This window comes from Mesitornis unicolor, unplaced genomic scaffold (assembly GCF_000695765.1).
Source record: "Mesitornis unicolor isolate BGI_N332 unplaced genomic scaffold, ASM69576v1 scaffold12659, whole genome shotgun sequence".
Taxonomy (NCBI): domain Eukaryota; kingdom Metazoa; phylum Chordata; class Aves; order Mesitornithiformes; family Mesitornithidae; genus Mesitornis; species Mesitornis unicolor.
Genome location: NW_010208018.1, coordinates 54502 through 63159, shown reverse-complemented (window position 1 = coordinate 63159; position 8658 = coordinate 54502). Strand labels below are relative to the sequence as shown.

Genomic DNA, 8658 nt, shown 5'->3' with positions numbered 1-8658 from the left:
TCCCTACACATCCTTACTTTTCTGCCCACCTGGGAGCAGGACAGCTATCACTCTTTAATCTGCTGAAAGCATACTCTTTGCTGGACAAGGAAGTGGGTTATTGTCAAGGGATAAGCTTTGTAGCTGGAGTGCTGCTTCTGCATATGAGTGAGGAACAGGCCTTTGAAATGCTGAAATTCCTCATGTATGACCTTGGCTTCCGTAAACAGTACAGGCCAGACATGATGTCGCTGCAGGTAAGTTGGTCTTTCTCCTAAAGCTAACCAGAGTTTTAATGAATTTTGAGCTCTCAAAGGTTGCTCATACTCTCCAAGGCATTATGAAGCATCTTATGCTATTTTGTTGTGGAGGTTGTGAGGCACATGCAAATATTATTGTCAGACCCGTCTCAGACTCTGAATTTGCAAACAGAGAAGTTCAGAACTTGCAGACTTCTCCTGTCACACATCCCCATCATCTCCTGTTTGGAAACTCTGCTTTCTCTGCTATTTTGCTCTTCCTTTTCCTCACTTCTCTCTCTCCTTATGCCAAAGACCCAATATGTTTGCATCTGTATAGATGGAGTTTAAAAATAAATTTGATTTTGTTTTTCTTCAGTCTGTAAGCACATAGATGTAGATTTTTTCCTCTTGTAACTCTAAGCCAAATCAATAGTGACACCCTGTGGCCAGTCAATGTACTCCACAGGCATTTGTGTTTGGGGCTGCTCTGTCTTGCCTCGTCATTTGCACCTCTTTTCTCTCATCATCCTCTACTACACCACCTCCAACACAGACAGAAAACAGACGAGTTTTTAATAATTTAATTTGCTTATGAAATGATGCATGCCTTGCAATGCTAGTCTTTAACAACTAGCTGTAGATTCTTAAGGCTGCTTGGGAAGGAGACAGCAAATATTTTAGGTCTGTATAAACTTCAGTGTTTAAATTTTGAGAAATCTTTCACCTTAAGATGCAGCTGTTCACTGACTTAAATAACTGTAAAGGGATATACCACTGCTGAGTTAAGATTTGTAATCCACATTCGGGTTTTCACCTTTTTGATTTAAATGTGTCTGAAGGTTCATCATCAGAAGCTCCTAGGGAAAAGTCTTTTTCAGTTTGAGAAGGTTTACCACTAATGGCACTGTTTGCCCTTTAAATGAAATGACCTCTTTCCCCACAGTTTGCTCCTAGGCAGTTACTCTGTTCTAGACAAAAGTACAAGTTTTGTCTGCTCGAGACAAACTAAACTATTGAAGATGACTCGGAGGATCTCAGTAAAACCTAACCATTTGTTTTGGTTTTTTGACAGGAGTAGAACACTTGCAAACACAAGTAAGCTTATATGCAGAATTAGCTTTTGTCTTGTAGAAGAAAAATGCTGGATGTTTCTTTAGAATAATGAAAACTTATTTGACTTACGTTTTTAATTAAGTTGCTGGGAAGAAGTAGTAATCTAGATCCTGAGTTTATAATGAACCCATCCAATTGGCTTACTCCCTCTGTGACACTATTCTGATTTCACATGTAAATGTGTTTCGTATCGACACTGTCCAAACCATGCTTAATTGGTATCTTTGGCAATTAAAGCAGGGAGTCAAATGCATGCACATATTTAGCTAATTTGCCTGAATGAGGAGTGATCTGTCTCCTTGTGGACACTGCTGACTGACTGATAGTTTCAAGTGCAGTCGGTTTGTGGTAGAGACCACTAAAAGTAGGAAAGTAGCTGGATCCAGTAAGTAATTTTCTTGTTGAGGAATGGATTCACCTTAAGCAAAAGGTACTGTTGACAGCAAAATGGAACCTGACGGCTAATCAATATATGTCTGCTTCTCATTTTCTGCTTTCTGAGAGAGGCGTTGCTTTGTGCCATGAGCAACTTGCTGTAGAGTATAAATGATCAAAATTGCAAGGGAATAATTTGCCACCTTTTACAGGTTGTATAGCAGCACTTTTTCCATCTGTATCTTAAGTTTCTCTGCACCACTGGCACATGGGAGGTGTGCTGGGAAATATTGATGTGGTACATCTCTATTGACCCACCACATCCGATGCACTATGTGGGTACAGAGGCTGTCTAAAGTGATGACTATAGTATAGGAGTTTTAAATGCAGCAAAAATACGGGCAAGATTCAAAGGATGAAAGCCGAAATGTGTAAATTTAGTCAGAAATAGTTCAACTTTGTAATGAAGGGTTCTGGCATCTTGGAAAAGGTACTTTTTCTTTGATTGTTGCAAGACTGAAAGTTCTGGTTTGTTGATAAGGTTAGATCAATATATTTTCTTCTTACCTTAAGCCTGTGAACCTGAAATGATACTTCATTAATAATCAGGTTCAAACTGTTCTTTGTTATTGACTGCTGTGTTGGTTTTAATTCATTAGGGGTGGGTTGTTTATACAGGAGTATATATCACTCGAGGCCCCAGGCAACAATTAAGCTTCATTTAACAGTGCCATCTGTACTGGAGCTGATTTCCCTAGAGTGAAATGTGAATAGTTTGGAAAACTGAGTAAAGCTGAACTTTTCTTTCTCTGCTTCCTTACCCCCAATGCCCTCATCCTCTGTAGATTCAGATGTATCAGCTCTCAAGGCTTCTCCATGATTATCACAGAGACCTGTATAATCACCTTGAAGAAAATGAAATCAGCCCCAGTCTTTATGCTGCACCTTGGTTTCTTACACTGTTCGCATCTCAGTTCCCATTAGGATTTGTAGCCAGAGTATTTGGTAAGAAAGTTTATTCTATTGCAATAATAAACAGAACAATGTCGTCTGTTGTGTTTTGAAACTCGCAGGGAGAGATTTTCTACGTGCTAGGGACATTTGGGGTGACCACTGTGGGTGGCAAGTAGCAACGATCTTTGTGGTGGGACATCAGCTCTTTTTCAAAGAGGAAAACCACAATGTATACTTTGAAATATCACACTTGAGCAGTTAAGGATATCTGCTGTTACTAGCCGAGAGAATTCTGAAGTGCGAACAGCAGGTATTTCATGCATCAAGCATTCAGTTCTTGTCTGCAGAGAAGTTCATCTTGTTGAACTTGCATATTGAAAAAGTTTTCAAGATAGTGTTTCTGAGTAATTGATTCTAAAGTGCTTTCTAATAAAAATTCAAGTAAACTTCAACTTAAAGGTTGTTTAAGGTATTCGTGTATATATTGAACAGTTTCCCAGTCTTACTATGACTCTATTTAGTTTCTTCATGGTGCTCTCCTCTTCAGCTAACTTCTTGTACAGAAGTTTAAATATTGATTGTGCCTTGTAGCGTTTACAGTATCAGCATGTCAAGTACTTGTGTTTGTATTCTTTTATTGTATAGAAGAACTGCCAGCTTAATCAAATCTCTAGTAATGCAGTATTTTTAAAAATTTACTTATTCATTAACATAAAACTCACTGCTTTCAGGCATGTCCAGGATCCAGAAGTATGTGTCATGTACTTTCCCTTGAATCAGACTTTCACACACACGCACTTCATTTTTCTGTTTTCATATGACACCTTTTATATTTTCTTCAGAAGTTCAATCTGACTTTTGTTTCATGTCGACATGGAGGGTGTTGAGTTTTTACTTGTTTGGTATGGCAGTTTGGAGGGGTAAGAGGGTATTATTTGATTGCTTTGGGGTTTGGGTTTTTTTGACCTAGTGATTTCTCCATTATAGAGTTCTTTCCTTTTCACAGTATCACAGAATGTTAGGAGTTGGAAGGGACCTCGAAAGATCATCTAGTCTAAGCCCCTGCCAGAGCAGGATCACCTAGACTAGGTCACTGTAGGTCTGTGAAGAAGTTTCCAGTTTCTCTGCAGTCTGTGTCTGCTGACCTCTGCAGAGCTTGAACTTTCCACTCATGTCCCCATAGTTATACCTCAAAGTAAGGGTTTGGGGCTTAGATTATAGCCAATGTGATCAGTACTATGTATTTCGAAAATGATATGATTGACTATAGAATCTGCATTGATTGTTTTTTAAGGACTGGCTTCTGCCTGTAGAAAACAGTAAAACATCAGTATGTTGTGTTGTGATCAACTTCAACTTTTCAGTCATAGATATGCTTAAAGAGTTAGCAGTTAACAGTCTATAGTTGGCAGTAGACAGTCATGAGATGCTTATTACAGATAACTTTTACAGACATAATAAGCATGTTGTGTTTAATGCTCTCTCACATCTGTAAGATGACAAAAAATGCTTTTATATGGTTTAACTTCATGTTGAAGATAGATTGCACTTCTTCTGAACTGAATACATCTACAGTATCATTGATTAAAAAGAAAAACTTCCAAGCAAGTATATATTTATCCAATGACTTTAGCTTTTGTTTTCACGATACTTTAATGTTTTTCCTTTTTAGACATGATTTTTCTTCAAGGAACAGAAGTCATATTTAAAGTAGCACTGAGCCTACTTAGCAGTCAAGAAACATCTATAATGGAATGTGAGAGTTTTGAGAACATTGTTGATTTTCTTAAAACCACTGTTCCAGATATGACTCAGCCTCAGATGGAAAAAATTATTACCCAGGTAAGATTGGTTTTCTCTTTCCTTTTTTCTTTACTTTTAATCCCCATTTAGTTTACTTTTAAAAGATCATGCCTAAGCTATATGTAAAAGTCATCTCAGTATGTTCCTTTTGGTTTTAAATGCAGAGGAGTCATCTTTCTTGTAACTTGTACAGCAATAGGATATGAGCTAATATCAATGGGTTTTGAACTACAATTTTAACAGTACTTTAGTTGCTGCTCAAGGTTTAGTACAGAGTTTCTTCTGTGCCCCAGCTATTGGGAAAATGTGACTTTGCTTATAAATTTCACGTCACCGTCAGAAGGGTAAAAGTAGCCTATTTTCCAAACCTAAACCCAGCTGTTGCTCCCTGGCAGTGGGTGAGCAGCCCAACAGTTTGTGATGGGAAGCACAACTTGCCATGGTGGGAAGAAGCAGCATCACAACAACTTCTCCTGATCCTTCAAACTTCTGGCTACACAGGGCCAGGTAGTCTCATAGAAACTTTCCTGACACCTCCAACTTAAAATGCCACAAGTTAGGAGGTAGGTGAGGCCTTGTTGTCATGATCTGTATTAAAATCAAGGTCAAGCAAGCTTTTGCTGTTTTGTGTGGGAGGCTTCTGTCCTCTTGGGGGTCACTTTTAAGGTGTTCTTGTGCAACTTCCCCTTCTCCCCTCAACCTTCTTGGAGGGATCACATTTGGCAGATGCTCGGTGCAGAAGGTGAAAGCCCCTCTAGATTGATCTGTGTCTTCCTTTGGAAAGGAGGACTGTAGTAGTGTTGTTTCGTAAGTGTCATGGCAACTTTGTGGCAAAGGGTGAGAACAGAAGAGAAACAAAGAAATACTGGTGCTGATAGAGGAAAAACATCTGCTTCTTATTAAATACTGTCTGTGGCTGGGATCTTCGTTTCTCTACATCCTGTTCCTCAGCATTAAAGCTGCATACTGAAATGAAACTCACTGTAACTGTGAACCTGTGAGCAGTTTTTCCAGGTGTCAGTTCAGAGGTAGCAGAAGAGCTCTAGAAAAATATCTCCATATGCAGGAGTGCAGTTAACACTGATGCATTTGGATTACTTGGTTAACACTTGAATGTTTCAGGTGCTCAGTTAGGAATTCATTTTTAGATGACATGTAAATCTTCATTTCCTCATTTACACTGACTGCAATTGCCATGCTAAACCTGTGTCAGGCACTTTAGTGTCTGTCTTCACAACTCACTAATTCTGGCAAAGATAGACATGGTAGTTCAATATTTTTTATACTATTAGAAATTAAATCTCTGTCCTGTGGTCAGTGTGGGTTGCAGAGCAATTGTGCTGTGGTGAGAAATGACTTTGTGCAGAGCCAGATGTGATTGAGTAAAGAATGGGTTATGTAGCCCGAGCAGAGGTGGATGGGGTTATACACAGGTCAGGTCTGAGAGGAAGGTCGCCTGTTTTCCCATGGTGTGGTTTCATGTTGAGCATCCCTCTGAATCTGCATTCACATGTATTCTGCCTGTATCATATTGCTTCTACCTAGGCTTGCTGCAGGTGGAGTTGTTTGGCTGTCTTGGCATTGTAATTCCCAGGACTGTCCTCTTAGAGCAGATAATTAAATCAAAATGTAGACATTAGGCAGGACTATAACACATAACTGAAGAACTGACTGAGCAACTACATAGAGGAAAATGATACTTGCCCAGCTTGAACACCACATGTAATTTAAAGTTCTGCCTTATTTGAATTACCTGAAGAACAGTGAGTGTACTGCAGAACCTATTTTGCTTGGGATCTGTGTGTGTCTTCTGTTGATGTAATGTTTGTGATCTCTAGAACAAGTAACAGAATTAATGTCACATCCTTCCCTTCCCAGTCTAAACTATTTGGTAACTTTCAGAAGCTGAGAGGCTGTGACTAGATGTATGAACATATAAGGATCATACGGTCCTATCACTGCTAGATGCTTAGTTCCGTAGTCTTCACAATGCTTTGTCACCAGAGCATCCCAATAAGAAAATAGTGTCTCCTCACACAGAGACAGTACACAGGGAAACTGTAACCATGAAGAGTGTTTTTATAAAAATCTACAAATAGGAGCACATAGTCAAGAGATCCAGATTTGAGGGTGGAGATCTGACAATTCCTGGATTATTCTTCCTTATTGTGTGATCCTGCTCCCATCACAAGCTGGTGAGACTTGATTTTAAAAATTTCTTCATGAATTTCTTGATATTCATAAGCAAGAGATTATAAAACTTGGTCATATTATAAAATTCTTGGATTAAATAAGACTTTTCTGCTGATACATCTCACAGTAAGAGATGGTATTTGGTAATTGTAGAAGCGATGATCCAATTTATTCTAAAGCCTATGATTTATTATGGCAAGAATAAGAATTGTAGATGCTAAAATGCCCTTACTGTAGACTTTCCCTTAAAATACATTTTTGAGAAGAACAGGAAAAAACACTTAAGTTAACCTAGCAGAATTGCCTCTTAGCCAGACATTTATGTGGAGTGAGTGCTCTCTATTGTAGCTAAAAATTGTTTTTTCTCTTGTGGCAGGTGTTTGAGATGGATATTTCAAAACAGCTCCATGCCTATGAAGTAGAGTACCACGTCCTTCAGGATGAGCTGCAGGAAAATGTGAATCCCTGTGATGAAGGTGAACCCTTGGAGAAGCTGGAGAGGGCAAACAATCATCTGAAGAGACAAAACATGGATTTGTTGGAGAAGCTGCAGGTAAATGACTTAAGACTACAAACTCATGGAGAGGTCATTTCTATGACTTGGCCAACAGAGGAGTAAGTGTCTTCTTTAAATGTACGTGAGAAGTCTCCTAACTGCAAGACCTTATGCAGTCGAGCGGTTCTCTCAATTACAGTGATTTACTTCTGTTAGACATACTTTTGACTCCTTTGTCATTCCTTGGACCTTTTCCTTCTCTATTTAAACTTCTTTTTCTCAAAGTATCTCTACCCTTATCCTCCCATAAGGCAAAACTGTTGGCAAAATTTGTGCATCTTGCTTAAACATAGGTTCTCTGTCCCTTCCCTACTGGAAAGTTTTAAGCAATAATCCACAGTGCAGTAAGCGAGTTTTCTCCAGACCTTTGCAGGCAGTATCGTTCTGTTTCCTTCTGCTGAAGCTCATAGCCCAACCTTTGAAAGGTGATCTCTCCTAGCAGACTTGAATACAGCTGAGTGCCTGCCAGACTTTGCCTGATAAAGTAATGCTTTAAAAAAAGCCTTTTCTTCCTCCTTCATTATTCACCCTTCCTCCCATAGCCTGACCAAGACTTATTTCAGGTTTCAATATGCATTGTCTTGCATTGTCCTGAAAGACAAGCTCTTCTTTTTGCATCACCAGGCTATTTCTTGTTATATTGGTCAATTTGAACAAGCATTGAGAAGAGCTCAGAGAGCACCTTCGGCTTCTGAAACCTGAAAATAGAAGCAAGGAAAAAAGGAAAGATTCCTCATTATTTTTGTGTTTATGGTCTACGGGTGCTGTGCTCTTTTGATATTGAAAACAGAGACCACTTGCTTTTAAAATATTATTATTTTTGATTTATCTACAGCTACCTGGACTTTTACCTCTGTTCTGAAAATGCACCAAGGGCATAGAATAATTATGTGTGGCTGCTTTGAAAGGCTTTGTTGAAGCCCTTCTCTTCTTCCAGAGTGCTGCACTGTAATGCATCTTCCTCAATTCCTTCACCTCTTCATCTCTTTGTGTAACTTCTTCATTTCTCTGCTTGAACCCTTTCCTAGGAACAGTGAGAATTCCTCCACTTTCCACAGAGAGACATTTGCTACTGCTGGGGTCCAAGGTTTCTGATTACTAGTCAGTGTTTTGATTTTGTTCCCCCCCCCAAGAGGAAACAGTAGGTCTTGTATTGCAGAATAGGGAAAACTGCTTCTAGACTTAATGTTGAGGTTTTCTTTCCCTCTAACTTCTCCATCCTGCTAATTTACTCATTGCATAGGGTTCCCCTTGCTCCATCCCTGTCAGTCAAGTAATCTCTTCCACTGCTACTCCAGCTGCTGATTTCCTTTTTCTCCCTACAGCTCCAGTTCCTTGTTCCTCTCAGCTGTCCTTTGCTCACTGCAGCTTGCATGTCTGCTTCCCTCTGTAAAGCTTTTAGAAAGCCTTCAGATTAGTCTGGCAACTATGAGGAGATTTTGC

At 39.3% G+C, this 8658-nt stretch overlaps 1 protein-coding gene across 2 annotated transcripts in view; it reads left to right on the top strand.

The window, feature by feature from the left end:
• The window catches only part of TBC1D4 (TBC1 domain family, member 4), a 48538-nt gene that overhangs the window by 39375 nt on the left and 505 nt on the right, over nt 1–8658 (top strand). For both annotated transcript variants that reach the window (XM_010192340.1, XM_010192342.1), the window contains 4 exons: nt 1–236; nt 2555–2714; nt 4336–4505; nt 7036–7212. In XM_010192340.1, the coding sequence (XP_010190642.1) occupies nt 1–236; nt 2555–2714; nt 4336–4505; nt 7036–7212 (743 nt within the window). The remainder of the gene's footprint in view (nt 237–2554; nt 2715–4335; nt 4506–7035; nt 7213–8658) is intronic.